This window comes from Vitis riparia, chromosome 4, assembly GCF_004353265.1.
Source record: "Vitis riparia cultivar Riparia Gloire de Montpellier isolate 1030 chromosome 4, EGFV_Vit.rip_1.0, whole genome shotgun sequence".
NCBI lineage: Eukaryota > Viridiplantae > Streptophyta > Magnoliopsida > Vitales > Vitaceae > Vitis > Vitis riparia.
In genome coordinates, this window is record NC_048434.1 from 5,151,497 (window position 1) to 5,174,155 (window position 22,659).

At 34.2% G+C, this 22,659-nt stretch overlaps 2 protein-coding genes across 2 annotated transcripts; one reads left to right on the forward strand and one right to left on the reverse strand.

The window, feature by feature from the left end:
- Nucleotides 1–210: 210 nt before the first annotated feature.
- LOC117912534 (EIN3-binding F-box protein 1-like) lies at nt 211–4,508 on the forward strand. The gene is made up of 2 exons (XM_034827144.1): nt 211–453; nt 1,729–4,508. The coding sequence occupies exons 1-2, from the start codon at nt 429–431 to the stop codon at nt 3,705–3,707; spliced, it is 2,004 nt and encodes a 667-aa protein (XP_034683035.1). The 5' UTR covers nt 211–428; the 3' UTR covers nt 3,708–4,508.
- Nucleotides 4,509–6,431: 1,923 nt separating this feature from the next.
- Nucleotides 6,432–14,599, reverse strand: LOC117912842 (protein WVD2-like 5). The gene is made up of 9 exons (XM_034827587.1): nt 14,284–14,599; nt 12,638–12,913; nt 12,307–12,549; nt 12,103–12,164; nt 11,352–11,420; nt 11,050–11,146; nt 10,891–10,962; nt 10,679–10,789; nt 6,432–7,236 (listed from the first exon to the last, which is right to left on the reverse strand). The coding sequence occupies exons 2-9, from the start codon at nt 12,905–12,907 to the stop codon at nt 6,865–6,867; spliced, it is 1,296 nt and encodes a 431-aa protein (XP_034683478.1). The 5' UTR covers nt 12,908–12,913; nt 14,284–14,599; the 3' UTR covers nt 6,432–6,864.
- Nucleotides 14,600–22,659: the final 8,060 nt, after the last annotated feature.

The window sequence follows — 22,659 nt, forward strand, 5'->3', positions numbered from 1 at the left end:
GCCAAACAGGAATAAGCCAACATCCAAACAACCCCATCTCATGAAAACCAGAGTCTGGTTTCTGGTATTAGTGGATTTGGTGGAAAGAGAATATTAAAAAAAGCAAAGAGCCATTTTTTGGGATTGGATTCATTGCATTTGGGTTTTCTTAGGGTGTATTATCATGTACCCAAACTTCACCTCCTCTACATTAAAAAGATAAAACATTCACACCACCCACAGCCATCGCCCCAAGACCACTTCGTCGTCTTTGCTCTTCCGTCCCTCTTTTTGCCCTATCTTTTTAGGGTTTCTATGACCTTTGAACCTCTGATTCTTCTCTTCGTACCCGTCTGCTTCTTTCTCTCCTGCCTTTTTGCTCTTGATCGAAGGTTATTTGGCTCTGAACGCGTCCGATTTGACCTCCCGGGGTTCCTTCACCTGCAACCATGTCAAAGCTCTTCGATTATACCGGTATTTCTCCGATCTTTCCTGGTTTTTCTTTTGTTTTAGAGCTGTTGATGGAATTTCTGTTTATGGGTTTGTGGTTTTTTTTATCTGGTTTTGATGTAGATCGGATGGTTTTCTGATTGTTTTGACTTAAAGGTTCTTAATAGTTGTTAATTTTGAATAGCAAGCTTTAGTTTTGCCCAGTTTTCTTTCTTGTATGTTTAAAGGGAAAATCCTTTCTGGAAACATATATAGGAAAACGATTTTGGGGGACCGGACTTAGACCTTGTTGATTTTGGTGGAAAACGATATCTGGAAAAATTCTCCGGAAAACATCTTGATTTCTGTGGTAGATTTAGGGTGAGCTAATTTATCATGGCTCCTGGTTAGCTTAGGAAAATGATATGTATCTACACCTCACTTTTTTCTCTAGATTTCTTTATTCTCATATCATGCATGAAGGAAGCGTAGATGGTTGATTGTTTCCGTAAATCCTTACATAAAATACATAGAGATAAATTTGAGAGTATTTTAGATGTGAATTGTAGGTCTAAGCGATTAGGTGTGTTTTATGGATATGTTTGGTTCCGTTTGTCCTAGATGGCTAAGCAAATCGGTCTGATGGCTTCCGTGGTTTTCTGTTCTGTTTGTAATTATTTTTTTCATGATTTGCCTGGTATTTTTGTTAAATAAACTAGGTGTGAGCTGAATAAAGGTTTGGTTGTGTTGGGCCTTTTACTGGTCGATCTGATGTAGGATCTTCACATATTGAGAAAATTGATATATGGTTATGGCTTGAGATAAATTGATCTTATGGAGGGTGTTTGCAATTTATGGTGGTTGTCCTTAAAATCTGATATTATATGCTAGAACTTCAGATCGAAGTGAGGAACTTGAGATGAATATGTAATCGTCATGAACAAGTCCAAGTCCTTTTTGATAACACGAGATTTTGGTTGGGAAAAACTTTTATGATAAATTCTAGTTTCTGCTGAGCTTTTGTTTATGCTGTCTAATTTCAATTATAATCTACTAGATCTGATGTGTTAGTGATAAATTTTGAGATTCACATAATTGTCATATCTCAGTTATCATTCATGGACATATTGGTGAACTATTTTCTGGTTGCTGATGAAAGTTCTATTGCAAACTCTAGTTTGTATATACATATCCTGTTGTTGCTCGTAAAATCTATTTTGTTTTAGATTTTATTTTGTAAATATTTGATTATTTAATTGAATTTAATTGAAGAGTTTGAGCTGAATCTTTTTTTTTTTTTTGGTGTGTGTGGATTCTCAGGAAATGATGCCTTCTGCCCCGGGGGGTCAATATACTCAAACATCAAGGATTCCAGCCTCTTTTTGTCCCTTGGTCGCCATGTGGATGTGTATTTCCCTCCTCGCAAGAGATCTCGCATCAGTGCCCCATTTGTTGTCAGCGGAGACAAGTTTGAGCAGAAGGAGCAGGTCTCCATTGATGTTCTTCCTGATGAGTGCCTTTTTGAGATCCTCAGACGGTTGCCTGAAGGCCAAGAGAAGAGTGCCTGTGCTTGTGTCTCCAAGCGCTGGCTTATGCTTCTAAGCAGTATCCAGAGAGACGAGATCTGCAGTAACAAAACAACTGGGTTTTTGAAGCGTAAGGAAACTTTGATTTCAAGAAACACAGATGAGTCTTCTGAGGCTAAAAAGAAGGGTGGTGATGAAGTGACGCCTGAGGCTGTAGATCTGGAAATTGAAAGTGATGGATACCTTTCCAGATGCTTGGAAGGGAAGAAAGCAACGGATGTCAGACTTGCTGCCATTGCTGTTGGAACTGGTGGCCACGGAGGGCTAGGCAAGCTTTTGATCCGTGGAAGCAATTCTACTTGCAGGGTCACAAACCTTGGCCTTGGGGCAATTGCTCGTGGTTGTCCTTCTTTGAGGGTTCTTTCTCTATGGAATGTATCTTCAATTGCTGATGAAGGTCTGATTGAGATTGCTAATGGGTGTCACCAATTAGAGAAGCTTGACCTTTGTGGTTGTCCCACAATTTCTGATAAGGCTTTGGTTGCAATTGCAAAGAACTGCCATAATTTGACTGCTTTAACAATAGAGTCCTGCCCAAGAATTGGGAATGCGGGTTTGCAAGCTGTTGGCCAGTTCTGCCCCAATTTGAAGTCCATTTCAATCAAGAACTGCCCTCTTGTTGGGGATCAAGGAGTTGCAAGCTTGTTATCATCAGCCTCTTATGCCCTGACAAAGGTTAAGCTCCATGCTTTGAACATCACTGATGTGTCTCTTGCTGTGATTGGACACTACGGCAAAGCCATTACTGATCTAGACCTTGCTGGCCTCCAAAACGTGGGCGAGAGGGGCTTCTGGGTCATGGGTAGTGGTCATGGACTGCAGAAGCTGAAGTCCCTCACCGTTACATCCTGCCAAGGTGTGACAGATATGGGACTTGAATCTGTGGGAAAGGGTTGCCCAAATTTGAAACAGTTTTGCCTCCGAAAATGTGCATTCTTATCTGACAATGGCCTAGTCTCTCTAGCCAAAGTTGCAGCTTCCCTTGAGAGTCTACAACTGGAGGAGTGCCACCACATTACCCAATATGGAGTTTTTGGTGCACTTGTAAGCTGTGGGGGGAAGTTGAAATCCCTTGCTCTGGTGAACTGCTTTGGGATTAAGGATACTGTTGAGGGATTGCCTCTAATGACTCCTTGCAAATCACTGAGCTCCTTGTCCATCCGTAACTGCCCTGGATTTGGTAATGCTAGCTTGTGTATGATGGGGAAGTTGTGTCCTCAACTGCAGCGTTTGGACCTCAGTGGGGCCCTCAGAATAACAAATGCAGGGTTTCTGCCACTGCTTGAGAGCTGTGAGGCTAGTCTGATAAAGGTTAATCTTAGTGGTTGCATGAATTTGACGGACAATGTGGTCTCAGCCTTGGCTAAGGTGCATGGCGGGACTCTTGAACAGCTGAATCTTGATGGTTGCCAAAAGATCACTGATGCCAGCATGTTTGCAATTGCAGAAAACTGTGCATTGCTTACAGATCTTGATGTTTCAAAGACTGCAATCACTGACTATGGCATTGCAGCTCTGGCTTCTGCAAAACAACTCAATGTGCAGATCCTCTCCCTGTCTGGTTGCTCTTTGATATCAAACCAAAGTGTCCCATTCTTGCGAAAATTGGGTCAGACCCTGTTGGGGTTGAACCTTCAGCAGTGCAATACAATCAGCAGCAGCATGGTTAACATGCTTGTGGAGCAGCTATGGAGGTGCGACATCCTCTTCTAAGCAGGGAAGGAACAAAAGCCCCCTTTCAGAATTAGGATGGTTAGATTCGCGAAGGAGGGTAATCAACTAATCAGGAAGTTTCAGCATTCTAGTCAGCTTTCATGGTAGCAGCAGTTTGTGTAGTTTTTGGGTCCATCAGCTATGGGTCTTGTCAATCGGTAACCTGGCTTCTTTTTGCAGGGAGTATGGCCAATTCCTCCCTTTTTTTGCAGGTTTTCACCCAATGAAGATCTGTTGCAAGAGTTTTGGTCCCCAATGATGGGTATCACATTCTTTGTGGCCATATTTCCCCGAGAATACAGTCGCCAGGTTATGGATTTGTTTCCTATGTTCATGGTTTTGTGTTGCTGGGTATCGGTACCTGGTGTTTTAGCTTAGCTTTTCGCTGGTCTTGCCAGTATGCTTCAACTAAGCTTTATACCCCTTTCAGTAAACTTTTGGAGTCTGTCCACTGTAGGTTTTACAACCCTTCGCCTACTTGAGGGTTGGGTTGCTATTTTCCTCATAGGGTGGGTTAAGATCTCGTAGTCAGTCAGTCACCTTTTGTTTGTGGTTGCTTTTAGCAGTTCGAATTTTGGTGGCCTTTGTGTTCATGGGTTTTGGCTGTGGCAGCACTAGTCTGCCATTACAACCCTCCTCTTTTTTGGGGAGGTTGTTTTTTCCCTTTTGTCAAACCCTAGTTTTTCAGGCCTCTCATCTTTCCTTCAACTGTACTCCGCAACCTCTTTATTATGTAATGAAATTCACATCTCTTTTGTGTTGTATGCTTCTTCTTGAATAAAACTTTGTGGGTCTTTCATATCTTAATTCTAATAACATCTGCATCAAAAAATGTGCTGGCGTAGTGGAAGAGTGGAAGCTTTTCACATACACACTAAGCCCTAGCATGAACTATATTTAAGGTTTTTCAATAGATTTAATCAAGCAAATTAAACAGAATCCCCGCATTAAACTAATCCAATTGTGAGCACCTAACTAATAAATAAACAAGTTACAATTATAAAATTCCTAAAAATCTCTTGATGATTATGCTGAGATATGGTTATGATTATAAAAGAACAAAAGCAAGAATTTTTTTTCCAAAGTAGTTAGAAAGAACATCCAGTAAGGTGGAAACATATCTTCCTCATAATCTCTAGGGGTTTTGAGAAGACTGTTAGGTCGTCGATGCAATCCATTAAAGAAAGATTGAGTTATCAATTCAAAGATGTGGTCTAGAGTCTCCTTTGATAATTGGATTATTCAATCTTCTATCATGGATTCACAAATCTAAGCACATGGACTTGCCCACAGACCCAAAAAAAAAAAAAAGAGGTTGGTTTGGCAAGCCTGACATTTTGCAGGGAGCCAGCGTGGAAAAATGGTAAATTTCTTAGACCTTTGCTCCAGCTACATTTCTGCTGTCTCTCAATTTGTCGAAAGTGTCGGTAGCGTTTGGAAAGTTGGGATAGAAAATGGGAATGAAATGATTCCTTTCTCATCTTTTTTAGAATGAGAATAAGAATAAAAAAATCAAATTATTATGAAATTTTAATTTTTTTTTTTCTGTATGATATTGTAATTTACTTCCATTCTCATCATTTTTTTTTTCATATTTCACGTACCAAACACACCTTTATTAAGACATCCTCAATTTATTGATTAAAACCTTTTTGTTTTAATTTAAATATACCTCTTTGAATTCAATTCGTTTTATAATTATCAATTCACTAAGCATGGTGCGGTATAAGCAACTAGGCCATGTCCTTTGCTTTGGTGGCACAGCCATGAGTGATTGAAGAAGATTCATTTTGATGGTTTTGAAAAAATATTAGGCCCATGATGAAGTCAATGCACCTCAAAAAATATCATTTATCAGTCAAAAGTCTAATTATCTCTTTGATGGCTAAGTTCATCAATACACCAACCTGAAACCCTTCCTTATTTTCCTGCAAAAATCTTGTTCAAAGTCCTCTTCCCCTCTTCCTCTTCTCATGCTCTAGAATTTCTTTCAAATTTTGGATTCTATTTCTATTATTATTATTATTATTATTATTATTATTATTATTATTATTATTATTTGTAAAGAATATAAAATAAGAAGTTAAGTATGAGGATTAGGGTGTGTGGAAAAAATGAAGAAACATTCATAATTTCATGTGTCCATTATAAAAAAAGAATAAAATAGAGTGCGTGATGAGAAAGCTTGATTTTAGGACCCATGTTGAGATTCTATAAGATTAGTGCAATCTTGTAGAAACCCACCCACGGTTTTTAATGACAAAATAAAATGATATTCATAGAATATATTTATTTGAAGAAAAAAATTGTTGGAAAAGCATATATCATTACTAATGTAAAAGTCCAAAAGAGTGGGGTTGATTTAATAGGTGAAGCTGCAGTGGCACAAGAGAATTGTTGAAATGTCTCGTCCTCTTGCGGCAACAACCATCATCCCTGTCTTCCAACCCCAGTCATATCCGTCTTCATAATTTTCAAAATCAACAATCTCTCCAAGTGGGCTTAATGAGTAGCAACCCCTGTAACTCTCTTCTTTCATTTTCCCACCAAACAAACAACTTCCCGAAAAGCTCCTAGGAGTCTGGTATGTGGTTTTGTTTGTTTGGCATATTTTGGGAGCTGGATTGAAGAAAAAGGAGATGTGGGTGGTTGTGGCTTGTGGGTTAAAGGAAAGGGAGGGAGAGTGGAAAATTCATTACTAAAATTTACACAAAGCATCAGCCCTACTAAAATTAACAACACCACTTAAAATAACAATACCTGAATTTTTCATCAGAGTAACAGGCAATACTTTGAATTAAGAACTATCTAAGGCCACATTTTTCCCAAAATTTTCCCAAACTCGTTCAATAACCAACCAACTAAAGCATACTGAAACAACATAATTTAGGACAACAACTTGACATAAGCAACATACAGAGCAGCAAGCAGGAATGCAGAGTTCCAACAACCAGACCAGCAATCTTGAAAGAAAGCACACGAAACAACCAAACCTTGCTGCTGACTATGGACAAGACGACGTTACAACCCATAATGATGCATAATCCTTCACGCCTTCATCAATAGATGATTTAAATCTTATTTATACCTCTCTTATTTTAGGCGAAATGGAGTCAAGGGCTCTGTAAATGCGCATCCAATTCAAAAGCTGCTGTGCCTAACACTCCAATGCACTGGGTTCCTGAAACATGGTCTGCTGAGCTTGCTCTTCAACCTCTGACGTGTCATCTGCATCAGGCAGAGATTTGCTAGGATCAGGAACTTGAACCGGCTCCTGCTCTTGGCTGAGAAATGCAGCTTCATTTGTTGATTTGGATAAGTTGGTCCTTTCAGAAGGCAGTTTGGGAAGGGACTTCCGCAGCGGTTTCTTAGGATGGCCAGGGGAAATTCCTTTGGCAGGGTTGTTCTGGGACCCTTTCTCATCCAGACTTAACCGGCCTGATCGATGGCTACTGCTTCCCTCAGATTCTGGTGCAGGAGAACTCTTCTTTCGACCAAGCTTGGGAGATTTGGCTCTTGTTGGTGGTATCTGCATAAGTAATGAAACCATAGAAGATTAATAAAAGATTAATGCTTTCCTCATGGACAGTAATGAGAAAATAAGACCATCTATTGATGTTATAGTCTTGCCCACCAAAGAAATCAGAATCTCAAATTATGTTTACTTAGGATGAAAATTTTACATGCATTCAGCACAAGCATTGGTTCAGGATCATGGTAACGCATTGAGAAGGTTTCACTCAACAATCAGCCAGGTTCTAACCTTCCGGCTACAGGTTTTAGTGGTGGTTGTAAAATTATACAAATGAGAATAGCTATGGCCCAAGAACAAAGAACAATCCTGACCTTTTCAACAAAAACAACAATAATGTTCCCAGTTGGTTGCCAAGAATATGGGAGGAGAAGAAAGAAATCTAGAACCTTACAACTGGTTAGGGTTCAAATGGTTGTCATGAGATTCGAATTAACTTTGGTTTTTCCATCTTCTCAGAAACCAAACTTAGGTTCATTGTTATAGCAAGCTCAAAAAACCATAACGTAGTATGAAAGGTGCTTCCACAATGGAGATTGAAATGGACAAAGAGGACAACTGATGGCAAAGATGATTTTAGAAGGAGCATGAACACTGCCATCATTAACTACTACAAATGAGAATAAGAACTTAAAATCATTATTGTAAAACACCTTACAATAATGATTTTAAGAGATAATTTACATAAGGATTTCCTATCACTATGTGCAGGATAGGAAAGTAAAACAGATAAGAAAATGGATAAAACTTTATTTCAAGATGAAGTCATCATAATTTCAAGAAGCTAATCCACTGCAATCTGAAATGGACGAAGTTAACTAACAGCAACACAAAACATGTCAGTATAATAGTATATAGATCATTATTCTACCCCAAATCATAACTAAATAGAGTAATATCTTCCAGAGAAAAAGATAATAAAACATATGTAGTAAGTTTTAAAAACTTTGTTGAGGATGAAAACCGCAGAATCTATTTCTTCCCTCATGTGCCTAGTTTGTCCCAAACAATTAGCGTCTACTGCCACTGTGCTACATCTGCAAGTTGATAAACCAACTGGCCAACATCCAATGTGCCTGGATTCCATACCTAGATATCTCCAGAAAGTCAGGAAATAGTCAGGTTGGTATTTGGCTTCTAAGGTAGTCATGCAGTTTACAGAAATAGTTACAAGGGTATCGATCATCCATATGAATATTTAGGGATAGGTCCCAGCTTACTTCACAAGGTATGGGACATTGTCAAAACCGTGACATCACACATCCATAAAAGAGCATCCGTCTCCCTGTCACTTCTCTAGGCTTAGAAGCATCCAAAAATTTTGCAAAAGGATATGTTTCAAAATTCTCTCTTAAAAAATCTCAGGATAAAAAGGAATTGACTTGCTTCATTCAATTCAAATTAATATAAGCCTTCAAAGGTTTATAAGTGAAAATAAACTAGTCAGCAAAAGGTGGAAAATTGAGAGACACAACAAGAGAAGGTAAATACGTCTTAGTCACAGATCTCCCCTCCAATCGTTATGATAGATAGAGAGAGTGATGCACTTAAGCTTCTGTTCAATATTATTAATGTTGACCTGAGAAAAATCATCTGCTAGGGGTAAAGTGAGATCATAAGTCTCATATTTCATTACTAGAATAAGCAGAGTGTAGTAGGTATTATCGAATATCCTAACAACCACTAGCTTAATCCAATACATAAAATGAGTAAATCTTCTTTGAAGGTTTCAAGTACCCATTATGGAGGGTACACTTCCAGAGCAACCAATACTTACTAGGGTTCACAGGTAAATTCTGTCACTTAGCCCCATAATTGAATACATTTTGACATAAAAGTATTAGTTATCAAGTTTTCTTTTCTTTTCTTTTCTAATTTTGATAAACCAACATTGTTTTCTTGCTTCTTCTTGTTCTCATAGCAGAGTGTAGAGTGACTAAACTACAAGGTCCACAAGTATATGGGAGAAAGCATCCCCAAATCATCAGTCTATTGCAGTTTGAAATTTGTCACGACATGCCCACTGTAGCTGCTAGGATTGAAAATGTAAAGAAGCCCACAGCAATTTTGAGAGCTTGAAAAAACACTTTTGGAGGCCACGCTAAGGAGTTAATAGTGCAAGGTCATAAGCTTAGGCCAGTCCTCATTCTGCATTACTATGAGATCTGCTCATCTCTAATGAACCCAGTCCAGTAATTCTGATGCAACAATCAGATCTTGGTATGTTAACATTAAGATTTATCAAAATCCAACATCTAACAGAACTGATTTCTGCAGTCATCACTAAAGCAATAGGCACAAATCTTACTAGTTCAGAGAGCCAAAAAAGACACCTGAGTACCTAAAACAACCAAGGCAATCCAAAGAGAACTCTCCCCTCATGCTAAGAAGATATAAAACAGTTCTATCCATGCAGCTACTTTCACTGCCACAGACAAGCTCCACATAATGCACCAATCTGATCAGCTGTATCACTATTCACATGAGTTTCTAATCATATGCTACTCCCTAACAGCATCTTCAAATGTGTTAGTATCAATCTGATATGCCATTAACTCCCATAGCAAATGGTAACTGGATGATCTTCTTATTTACTTTCCTTCTAATATCTTAGATTGGCATGGAACAGTTTAAGGCATTGTACCTTCATTTTCACACAATACATATCCTCTAGATTTGTCCCTTGGTTTTTCTCCTTCTCCTTAAAAGGGTTTTCCCTGTTTGTTTACCCTTTTTTTTTTTTTTTCTGGTAAGTGTTTTCCCTGCTTATTCACTTTTTTTCATTCCTTTTGATCTTTGATACTCTTTCTTCAGCATATTCTGTAGCATAAATTAAGAAAAGATAAAAATGCAATAAAGGGAGAGATTGCACTCTCATTCACTCAGGGATTAGTTTATAAGTTATAAATAATTTACTCTATTTTTAAAATTCTAAATAGTATCACCTTCTGCATTAAATTGCCATTTTCATTACCAAACACATGGCAAAGCTGCAGAGTCACCAAATTGAAAAACTTGAAAAGCATCTTAGCACATATTGGCTCGCCTACTCAATCATAATAATAAACCTTGAGCCAGATTTACTATTAATGCAAACATCAGACTTAAGTGCATCAGTGTCATGGCATTCGTTTTCAAGCACAAGTATTCAAGTACAAAAATTTAACAAATTCTTAACAAAATACTTGTTAGCCAAACAAATTTATTTTCAATCTACCAATGCCTTGTGTTTTGACAGAATAAAATGAACTGAGCAGCTAGAAAGAAAAAGGGAATGGTAAATGCAATCACAACCCCCCCTAAACATGATTTGAAGTTGAAGAGCAACCATACAGAGAACCAATTTGGATACTTGCTATGAAGTAAATTCTTTAATGTCATGAACAAATGATAACATTCATTTTGCCTGAAATCAAACAACATAAGAACTAAAATATACCTTCTTTAATTCCACTTTAGGAGGTGGGGGTTCCTGATAGAAGCTTGGCATGGGCGTTGCTTTAAAGGTCAAACTCTTCCTAAGCATCTTAATCTCAGCTTCTTGAGTTTCCTGTAAAACAATAGAAGAACTTGTCAGAAAAAGAACAAACTTTACTAACAAATTAGAGTCTCCACAATTGCATTATGGAACTAGGCATAAAATAGTACAACCTTGGACTTAGCTTGCAAGTTAGTCCGCTCTATTTCCTTTGCATGAGTCTTTTCCTCAAGTTTAGTATAGAACTGCCCAACAAGATACACATTGTCTTCTGTTGAAAAATAAAAATGTTGCTGAAAACAAAAGAACAATAACTTAAGTACAAAACAAACCTCTCTTCTTTTCTCAGCTCGTTCATCACACCTAAAGCTGAAATTGTAGGATGGAAGTGCAGCAACTCTACGAGGTTTTGTATCTTCTGTGGGACTCCTATAATGCACTTAAGGATAAACTGAGAGAGATATCCATGAAAAAAGGCTAATGTAGAGAGATCTAGAAACCACAACCAACCACCACACCCACCCAAAAAAAAAGGAAAAAGGATTCCTCTCTTCTCAATTTCTCCCCCAACAAAAGAAAAAAGATTTTACTATGCACAAAAGTTCAAAAAGACAAATAATAATAATGAGGATACGGAGATTTTGTGTTCGCATCAGACACAGTAGGGGCTCCCAGTTTCACAGGCTTCAGTCTTGTCTTTTCCCTGTAGTCAGGAAATCACAGTTCACAAACCACTGGAAAAAAGAGCTGCCATCAATTAATAAAACATAAAGAACTTCAAAAATTATTAAAAATAAAATAAAATAGCATTCATCTCAAAATGGCTACAATAGTCCTCCCATGTCCTTTCTTAAAAATCATCATGGAAGCTCTAAGGATTTTAGCTCATAACAGCTTGATATACATTGTTGACCCATACTTAACAATTTAAGTTTTTAAATCAAATTGTTAGCTTACTTGGTATCAGAACTTTGGTTTTGGAGAAGTCCTGAATCCAAACCTCACTGTTCATTTATGTCCTACATGTATCGAGCTCAAGTGCAAGAGCAAACATGTAGCACCCGAGGCAGGATGTTACTGCCTAACTGATAAACGTTGTTGGTTTATTACCCAACAACTTAAGTTTTTAGATCAAATTGGTAGCTTAACAGGAGCAAACAGTTTGACATAGGCATAGAACCCCGGGGATAAGAAAAATGCAAGAAAATCAATCACGAGATCAAGTAGAACATACACAAGGACTTCAGGCTGTCTCATATTTGATGTAGAAAATGTGTTTCAATCAAATTGGTACGTTAATAGAGCTAAATGTTTGACATAGACATAGAAATTCAGAGAATAAGAAAAATGTAAGAAAATTAATCATGGGTGCAAGCAGAACATACGCACGGCCTTCAGGCTGTATCATATTTGAGGTAGAAGATGCTGCCTCAGAGTTTTTAGATTGCTATAAGGAGAAAATAGAGAAAACAATAATCAATAGTAGTAATATGATTAAAAAAAAAAAACAAATGGAATGCAGTTATACCTGGGGGTCAACATATAACCATGCTCAAAACTAGAAAGCAAAGTTGTTCATCAACTTTTACCTTGGATAGATGGTCCTGCTTATCACTGAACGATCTACTTTTGAGAGTTTGTTTTGGGCGTGAAATAGAGGCAAGAGAACCATTGGTACTAGCAGAAGTCACAATTTCATCTTTCCCATCTTTCTTCTTCACCCAAGTAGTCCCTGCATGTTTGGGGCTCAAAGGTTTCTCTTTACTGCTCTTCCCTTGACCTTTCTGTGGTTTGGAATGCTTTGATGGATCAGCATCTTCCACTTCCAAATCCTATACATAAAATGCACAAAGAGTTGGGCTCCAAATTACATTATAGTTAATTTGATGAAGCAATCAGGTGAACTGGAACTAGTCCTACCTCAGAAATGGTCAATCCATTGACTCTTGCACGGATATGTGATCCCTCTCCAACTTCTGCAGTAGAAGCGTTAATGATTCCATTATCATCCCACATGCCAACATTTTCTGCATTTCCATTCATCCCTGCACTCTCTGTGCTAAGATCAAGATTACCATTCACTTTCTCTGGAATAACACCTTCCCCTCCAGCAGCAGAAACTTGCTCATGAATTCCATTTTGATGGCCCTCCTCAAGCCCATTAACAGGTAAAAGATCATCCACATCCATCACAAACTGCAAATTACAAAGGGCAGGGCATATAAAACTAAATTTTGTACACTAATGGCCAACTTGGTTTCTCGGGAAAGAAAAAAAAAAGGGAAAAGATAACTTTTGAGTCTTTTACTTCTTACTCCTTCTATACCAGAAAAAGGAATATACCAAACCAATAAACAAAAATGGGTATTCCTAAAGGCTTAGAATGGTGGAGCTTTTTGTTTCATAGGGTCCTCAACAACAAAAATTCAAAATTTCAAGTTTTCAGTTTATTTCTTTCCCAATTTTGAACAGAAGCCAAACCAGTATAGGTCAGGTAAAAATGATTCGGGCAAAGAGGGAAAATTTTGAAAACATAGACCAAAAATATTTCAGAAGGCCACCCCTTAGATGAACATTTGCACCATGTCAATACATTTCAAAGTGCAAACCCTCAAAAAGGTCCACCATATTATTTGTTTTAATGCGAAATGCATGAAATTTACAAATTCCATAATGTTTGCAACTAAAATTCAATTAAAATCAGGAAACTCTATAACTGATATGTGAATTATCTAATATGCTACCACTGTAAGCCAATCTACAACTCAACCAAAAAGGAAGTTACATAAAACTGGTTGGTTTTTTAAACAGTTTCCACAGAAATGTTTCTGAAATAAAGTTTATGATTCATCAGTTATCACCCTAAGCTTGCAGTCAGAGCATGCAAAATTACACATAAACAACTTTCCAAATACTAGGGCAACAATAAGCCATTCTGCAGCAAAAGTCAAATGAAACGAATACCATACATTTGCCCTGTGTTTATACATTTAGAAAAATGCAGAATGAACCTTGTGCTTAAGAACACTCCAACTGAACTAGATAGTTGCGTCATTACCAGTAAAGTGGCGGTCATTTTATTTCGCCTGTGCACTGAACAATGAAACTCCAAAACATCAAAAATTTCAATTTCATTCAATTCCCTATATTTCCTCAGCAACCAAACCAAGCACTAAGTTGATTAGGGCATGAATTAATCCAAGCACAGTGAAATTAACCAACAAAATCAAATCAATGAATGATGAACCAAACAAAAGCACAAAGGGGAATATACTCGATTAGATCGTTACGAATCAAATTATCCGATTCTCAAAAACACCACGATTCAACCAAAAAAACAGCATCTCCACATCAACAGCGAAAACGCCAAAACATTTCCCAAAACTGAACTAATCTTTTCACATTGATCTACTACTAAAAAAAGAACCACTCCGTTTGCGTGCGGAGGGAACAACAGAAAGCGAAACAAAACCGCCGATGCCATAAAACCAAGAGTAAAACAAAAACATTTCAAAATTTCCCTTCCCTACATTTCCTTAGAAACCAAACGGCACAACTCTACTCACCTACAACGCATACACGATCATCAAAACACCATCGGCAGAGCGGCTTCCAAGGATCTGAGAGATAAGGTCGGCTCGGCGGATCGGAGAATCCGAACCCTAATGCAGCGATATTTCGGGTTCAAAAGGCCCGAATCGACAAAACGGATCTTCTCGACAGTACTATTTTCCTTTATTTTTTTTCAAAAACACCCTGAAGCTGCGTGTTTGATGTTCAAAACGCTCAAGGGTTGCTGTGTGTGAGAGTGGCTTTCAAATCCATTATTCCAGGTCACTCTCTCTCTCTCCCCCCCACCTTCCCTCTCTCTCTCTCATCAAAATGGATACGGTTTTTAGAGAGAGAATAACATACTGTGTGGGCTACGGTTATAGAGAGAAGCCAGGGAGATACGGTTATACAGTTTTTCATTAAGGAAAATACGGACAGTTAAATAACTACCTGCGTAGATTATTTTTTTGCCTCTTTTTTAAACATTTTTTTGTTCTTTTTGTAACCTAATTTTAATTTAAATTTTTTAGTTATAAATATAGGATTTAATACATTATTATTATTATTTATTTAAAAAAATATTTTTTTAGTTTTTTACTGGATGGGTCCTTGTGGGGGTGTGACTTTTCATTCCCACCATTGACTCGTGTAATAAATCTTATGTAAGAATATTTGCTTAAACAGTCTTATGGAAGAATATTGTTAGGTGGGAAAGAATGAATTATTCAACCAATAATCTAGTTGTGGACACATATTTTATATGGTTGGTTTTTTTATTTTTTTAATAAAGCAAAAATCATTATTTAAATAGAAATGTAGTTGAAATTTTACATCAAATTAAGTTATAATTTTGACCTTTGAAAACGACAACAACATAAAGATCCACGCGCTGTGGAGAAACCTTGATCTCCTCAAGGGGGATTACGATTTGTGCACGTTAAAATGGAGATGATTGTAATTTGAGCATGTTACAATTAAAGGAAATGTTACGACACCATTATCGTAGCAGCCGAACTTAGTAAGGTACCATGAAATCTTGATGATTGAAGAAAAATATAAATATGTATGAGGATGCTAATGTGCCCGGTTTTTTCCAAGTATCCACTTCACCTGATGGAAACAATTTTGGATAAAAATAAATAGATTTTGGACAAATTGGAAGAGTTTTAAAAAATTCAAGACGGGCTTAGGTTTAGCTTTATCTCATCTCGCTCCAATTATATATATAATTTTAAATAAAAAATTATTTTAATTGATTTTTTTATTTTTAAAACATAGATAAAATATTAATTTTCATAAAAATAAATTTTAAATATGTATGATATTTTTTATTTATAAATTATACTTATTTTTGATCAAATTTAAATATTTAAAAATTTTAAACGACCAGATATTATAATTTCCTATACTTTACCTAACTCATCCTATATAAAATTTTTTGGATAGATATGGGAATAGATATAAATGATCGGGATAAGGTTAGGATGAGAGTGATCTATCCGACTCATTGATATCCTTGAATATATAATATCAAATTATAAATAAATAAAACTAATATACAAAGACTTTAATGTAAAGAGATTTCTAATGTATACTTAATATCATCTTACTAGTAACATATTTTCAATTAAATACCAAAAACAGTATATTTTAATGCATGTAATAATAGAACCTTAAAATTACTTTAATTCCTTTTCTATTGGGATGTTATGAAGTACCAAAAATTATAACACCATTAATCAAGTCATATCACTTACACTTTGGAGTTTCATTTATTATTACAAAATCTAATTTTTTTTTGTATATTTTTAATTTTAATATCATTTATTTGTATCATCTTTGTAAACATCCAACGTTTAACACAAGAAGTTTGACGGGCACAGTTCCGGTATATTACTATTTTCCCATTCATTAAGCCCCATTTCAATGGTTGCAATTTGATTGAAACGAAAGGGAAGAGAGGCGATATTATAGAATAGATAGGTAGGTGATGGAGGGTAGTGGGAGAGGCGTCCATACGCAAGTAAAACAATGGTGTGTCGGTGGCAAGACTCCTAATTTGGAATTTATTGGGCAGAAGCAGAGCCAAATAAAATTTCAAAAAGAAAAGAAACTGTTGGATTTAATTAATTAAAGCCACTACAATTACAAGAGTGGAGTGGGCTAGCCTAGCCTTATATCATCTAAATAAATGAAGCACTAACCCTCCTTGTCTGAGGATCTCCAGCCAACTCCAACTCAATGCTTGATTGGTTTCCTTTTTAAGCCTGGACTGCCCTACTGAATTGATTCTCACTATGCTTTTGTCAGAATCTAATTCAAATTTTACTATCCTAACTATACTTTATTACTAAAGTGCGGATGCCTCATGTTTCGTAGTACACTACTCAATGCATAAACTAACCATTCCATGCATGCATTATGGTTTTTCTATGCCAAAGATTCTTTGTTCTACATCCAAAGATTTCTTTAAGTACATCAACCCGATTCATATTTTGAATTTTTGTGCATTCATGCATCTCTTGACTTCATATTTTGACGGTGGATGTAACTTAGGTCCGTCATTTTCAAACCCAACGGTTAACTTAAACACGATAAAAATAATAATCGGGTTAGGAACATGAATCATTCAAATAAATTCAAAGTAAGTCATTTTGAATAAAATCCGTATCATACTTATTGACCCAAAATAATTTATTTATTAAATAATTCATATAAATTGAGATGAATTTGATTTAAATACGAGTACAATCAACGTATGGATTTAATTTGTATTAAAGAAGCAATCAAATTTTGTGACCCATAAGCCAATTAAATAAGATTGCTTTGCTTAATGGAGTGAATTGTTTGAAAAGACATGATGGCTCTGAGTTCAAGTTGCATATATGTATACCAAATTGAAGTGAGTAGTTTATGGTCAAACCAAACAGATTGCTTAGCTTACTGAAATCTGTTGCCTACTTGAAAAGACAAATACATTGAAATTGAAGTCAAGATAAGCGGCATAAGCCCTCTTATGATAACGATACCTTTTGATTTATCTACCCAAATTTTTGAAAAGGAAAGGGTAGCTTCTAAGTCCTAATTTTAAATAAATAAATAAATTATAATTTAATATGAAAATAAAAAAATTGAAATTATTTTACAGATATTTTTTTTTTTTGAAAATAAATTTATACTTATCTTCATATTTTTCGTAAAGATAATAATTATGAAGAGAAGAAAAAAAAATAGTCAAAAAGTAGAGAAGAAAAATTGAAGAATGCGGACAAAATTGGGCCCAGATGGCACGTGCGAGACCCGAAAATGTGAAAAGGGAAGGGAGGGAGGGGGCAGTGGGAAGCACGAGCGCATGGGAAGTAATAAATGAAGGTTGCCTCTTGGCAGCTTGGCTCTCGGCGCCCCTCTTCTAAAAAGACATTCTCCAGCATTCCCACGTGTGATGTGGCACCGTGGGTCCTACCGATGACACCATACACGTGGCGTGTTTCCACCTCATGAGCTTGAATCATTTGGATATGCTTCACCCATATGGAATTCTTCGATCCATGTTGGTATATGCTTATCACCCGAATAATTCAGAGGCTTGGGCCCACTTCATGAAAATAATTATAAAAAATAAATACAATTCCATAATAATTTTTTACAGTAAACATTTCAACATTTTTTTTATTTATATAATTAATTTTTAACAATACTGTAGGTTAGAGGAGTAGGCCCATAACATCCTGGATTTGCTGCCATGATTATGAGAGTGGATTCCCAATTATAATAAATAAATAAATAAATAAAAAGAAAGAAAAAGAAATCCATGGAATTGTCTTTCTCAAGGAAAGGGAAAGGGAAAGGGAAAGGAGAGGAAATGTGAAGAGCTGCTTTCAGGTGGGGGAGTGGACCCTCACTCTGCTTACTTAAATTCCTCTTGCCTTATAATTTTCAGGCTATTCCTCTCTGAATATGATATATTGGGAATCTTTTAAAATGGAGAATTATGAAAATAAAAAAATAAAAAAAAATAAAAAGTTATTGGGCAAATTAAATAGAAAAAGGGTATGAACTAGATTCTTATTTAAAATATTTCAGTGCCAGTAGAATTTATATATATATATATGAAATAAAGAATTAATTAATTTGAAATTATGAAGAACTTTTAAGAGTAATTATTGTAAAAATGCTTTTAACTTGTCCCAATTTTGATAATAACAATGTTGGAAAAATGTTTCCATATTTGGATGTAGACAAAGAATATTTTTTATAATATGAAGAAAATAATTTTTTTGGAAAAAATAAATATTGACAGTGATTTTTTGACAATCACTTTAAATATGATTTTTCTATTTTTTTTTAGCATATTATCAAAAACAATATTGAAAACATATTTTTTATATTAAAAAACTAAGAATTCGTTTTGATAATAATTTTATTAGACGTTTTTAAGTTTTTTGGCTTTTAAAAATTTGTATAAAAAAAGTTATTTCTATGTATTAGAAATATTTTTTAGAACTGTTATTCAACAAGTATTTAAGGTGCTTTTAATAAAAATATTTTTTAATAATTATTTTTTTAAAGGGAAAATTACTTATTGACTGCTTCTTGAAGAAATAATTGATTTTTCAAAAAATTTTAAAAATATTTTCTAAATTTTATCAAATGTCTGATTTTTCTTTTAAAACAATTTTTTTACATTAGAAATATTTTTTAAAAATACTGTCAAATATACTCTAAATGATCATTTTTAAAGATGTTTCTATTAAAAATATTATTAACAAAATCACTCCAAAGAATTTTTACCAAAATAATTTATGAACGAGCTCTTAATCTAATATATTATTTTAAGTGATTTTATATACTTTTGAAACTTTTTTTTTGAAGTTTTGCTAAAAATATCATTTTTCTATGAAAATTTTTTGGAACATGCAAAAGTGCTTGTAACACTCCTAGAATCATTCCTAAATGTGCTACATGTTATGTGAGATAATGGATTATTTAAAAAGCTTGGATTATTAAAATAGATGAGGATGTACATTAAATTAACCAATGGAAGACAATATTTTTTTAAAAAAAATTATAAAACCATATAAATACAAATTTATGTAATAATAATTTAGGTATAAGTATGCATGTATATTAATTTTCCTAATATTAATATTGATATAACTTGATAAAACGAGTTTTGCTTGGTACCTGTACCAGCCCCTTTAATAGGAAGAGTTTGGAATAAAGATAAATGTGTTGGGTGAGTTTGAAAAGTTTTTAAAAACTATGATGAGTTTGAGGTGGGTTCAAGTATGATTTTGTCTTATTCCATTATATATAATTTTAAATAAAAAATTATTTTACTTGATTTTTTTTTGTCATTTTCAACTTTTTGAACATAAATAAAATATTACTTTTTATAAAATTAAATTATAAATATTTATAATATTTGGATTTATAAATTACATTATTTTAAATAAAATTTTTAAATTTTTTAAAAAATATTAAAAATTTTTAAACAAGTGGAGTGGATATGAGAATTTCTTATACTCACCCATCTCACCTCGTCTTATTTAAATGTTTTTTTAGGATGAAGATGGTAGTAGATATAATTAAACATGACAAGTTGCGATTATGGTAACCCGTCTCAATCCCTATCCATATTCATATCTATTTACACATGAAAACACACTTTATATTAATAGTAAAAAATGAAATAAATTTCTCATTTTTATCTTTTATTAAAGGTCTCAAGCATGCTTTGAATGGTTCAAATGAAATGGAAATATGATTTCAAGTATATAACTTGGAATTTTCCAATATTATAAATTTGAGGAAAATAGAAGAAACAATATATAAATAAGATAAAAAAAATAGCAAATGTGGGATCAGAATCATCAATAAGTGGCACACATCAACCCCATAATTTTTTTTTTCTTTTTTGTGAGTAAGAACAAAAAAACACCGAAAGAAAGATAAAGGATATCCATTTGTTTTGTTAGATGCATGTTTTGGAATGTTGGAAAGGGATACATTGAACAATTCATCCCAGACCACCACTCATAGACCAGTCACTTTCCCTCAAACATCACTCCTATACACCCTCCCATCTCCTATGTCCCTTGTGCTCTTGATTAATAATAATAATAATAGCAATAATATTTCTATAGATATTATTCTTACGCTTACAACTTTAAAATACATTTATCAATTAAATATTCAGTGAATTCCAAATATTTCATCGATAGACGTATTTTAAATATATGAAAACTTGTTAGACTTAAAGTAAACAATTTCTACATCAGATAAAATTGATGATTATAATTTTATATAAGTCGTTTTATATACGTAGTTTTGTTAGTTAGGGTTATTTTGTTTGAGTTTTAGGCATATATATCCGAAAAAAAAGGTGGTCAAATGAAAATATGATGAAAGAGAAGAATATAAGGTGAAAGAATACAATATAAATTGTATGTGGCTTTGTATTGACTATTGAGAAGTATTCGGATAAGCTTGGGAAAGAAGGGAGCCAAAGATTAGGACATAAAGAGTCGAGGATTAGGAAATTATAAGCTAGACCCACAAGCATACATCTTTGGACACATATTGTTGCTTTTATCATTATGCCCAAATCAATTACTCTGTCCCCATGCCTTTGCATCTATGCCCACCTCTTTTAACCCACTTCTATTCATTTCTCTATGTATCCGATTTAAAGTTATGATCCCTAACAGCCTAGTAGTTTCCTATTCCTTATAAGGAATTATAAGACTTCTGTATAAAGGCCTAGGGTTTTGTTTTCCTTTTACTAGGATACATTAAGAGTGTATATTTGTGAGGTATTTTAAGAGGGTTATAACTTATAATTGTCTTTTTAATATATTTCAAAAATTATTTTTTATCATTTACAAAATTATTTGAAATGATAATTAGAATAATATTAAAGCTCGTTTAACAATGATTTTAGGAAACGTTTTTAACATAAAAAATATTTTTAAATTGAAAAAAGGTGTGATTTATTTGGAAAAATAATTTTCTCATTTAGAAAACATATTTCGTTAAAATTTTAATCGAAAATAGGTTTTTTATTTTTTTTCAAATTTATTTTAAAGCATGTTATCTTTTTTAATCATTTTAAAGTATTTTAGATGTTTTTTTTTGGGGGAAAATACCATAAGAAATCATTAAAATAGGTTTTTTATTTTTTTCAAATTTATTTTAAAGCATGTTATCTTTTTGAATCATTTTAAAGTATTTTAGATGTTTTTTTTGGGGGGAAAATACCATAAGAAATCATTAAAATATAAAAAAATACTTCTTAGAACTTTTCTTTTATGCTTATAGTTATAGCTATGAAGAACAGTATCTTGAAGGAGACATTGACAGAATAAACCCAAAAAAACTGTGTTTCATATTTATTTATTTATTTTTTAAAATTATTTTTAAAAACTGTTTTTGAAAATGTTGACAAACAGAAGCTTTTTAACTTTGAAAATCATTGGGGACTTGATTAAGAGACTGCTTTTTTCTTTAGCTTATAAAGTAAAAAAACATTAAAAGATTGAAAAGGCAAGGCCAGGCCAAAGTGATTGAACCCCTACTGTCCATTCTAACCATCCTATTCATAGAAAACCTCATGAATTAGTGGGCAGCTCTAAATTCCCAATCAATTCTGCAATTTTAATTCCCCAATATTAAATCAGGTTTTTTTTATTATTGGGAAATTCCAATCCTGAGTGTTTTCTAATTTTAAAATATTTTATTTTGCTCACATTTTATTTATTTATGTTGTGTCGTCTCATCTCATTTTTCATTTGATTCCGTCCATAGCTTTGTGTGATTACTTTCCCATTTGTTTACGTTTCATGAATGGACATATTCGCCATAATTGAAAGGCGATGTAGTCATCAACAACGAAACCCACCCACATCTTCTCATGTCTATCTTCCCACATTCATAATTTTTTTAATAAAATATTTTTTATTTATTTTCCCCAAACTATTTTTAAAAAATAATTAAAAAAAAGTTAAAACTTAATTGGATGAGATAACATTTAACCTTCGAATTCTGGGAATTCTTTAAATTTTTTAAAATATTGAATTCAAGTGATTATTATGGGATTTTCAGACCTTACAGGGAAGGGATTTAAATCTGTGCCCTGTTGGTTGACATCTGCCAGATTGGTTCTTACGCAACTTAAAATATATTTTCATGTTTGTGAATTTTAAATGTTTTTAAACGTTAATTTAATGGGTTGGTGGGTTGGATCTAAATGCAATGTCTTAAGATCAAGGATTTAATTATTTTATCTAAAAAACAATTAATTGCTAGTAAGATAAAGCTAATTATTTTTACATGATTTGATAGCACATTCATTCACTTTTCTATTGATAAGTTACGGTAGGGATGATTTT

What these genes read in the sequence shown, in the direction of transcription:
- LOC117912534 (XM_034827144.1), top strand. Translation starts at nt 429, where the DNA reads ATGTCAAAGCTCTTCGATTATACCG. An exon ending in AAAGCTCTTCGATTATACCG is followed by an intron (nt 454 to 1,728) that starts GTATTTCTCCGA and finishes GTGGATTCTCAG; the next exon opens with GAAATGATGCCTTCTGCCCC.
- LOC117912842 (XM_034827587.1), bottom strand. Translation starts at nt 12,907, where the DNA reads ATGGATGTGGATGATCTTTTACCTGTTAATGGGCTTGAGGAGGGCCAT. An exon ending in AGCAGGACCATCTATCCAAG is followed by an intron (nt 12,165 to 12,306) that starts GTAAAAGTTGAT and finishes TTCTCCTTATAG; the next exon opens with CAATCTAAAAACTCTGAGGC. An exon ending in GAGCTGAGAAAAGAAGAGAG is followed by an intron (nt 10,963 to 11,049) that starts GTTTGTTTTGTA and finishes CTTGTTGGGCAG; the next exon opens with TTCTATACTAAACTTGAGGA.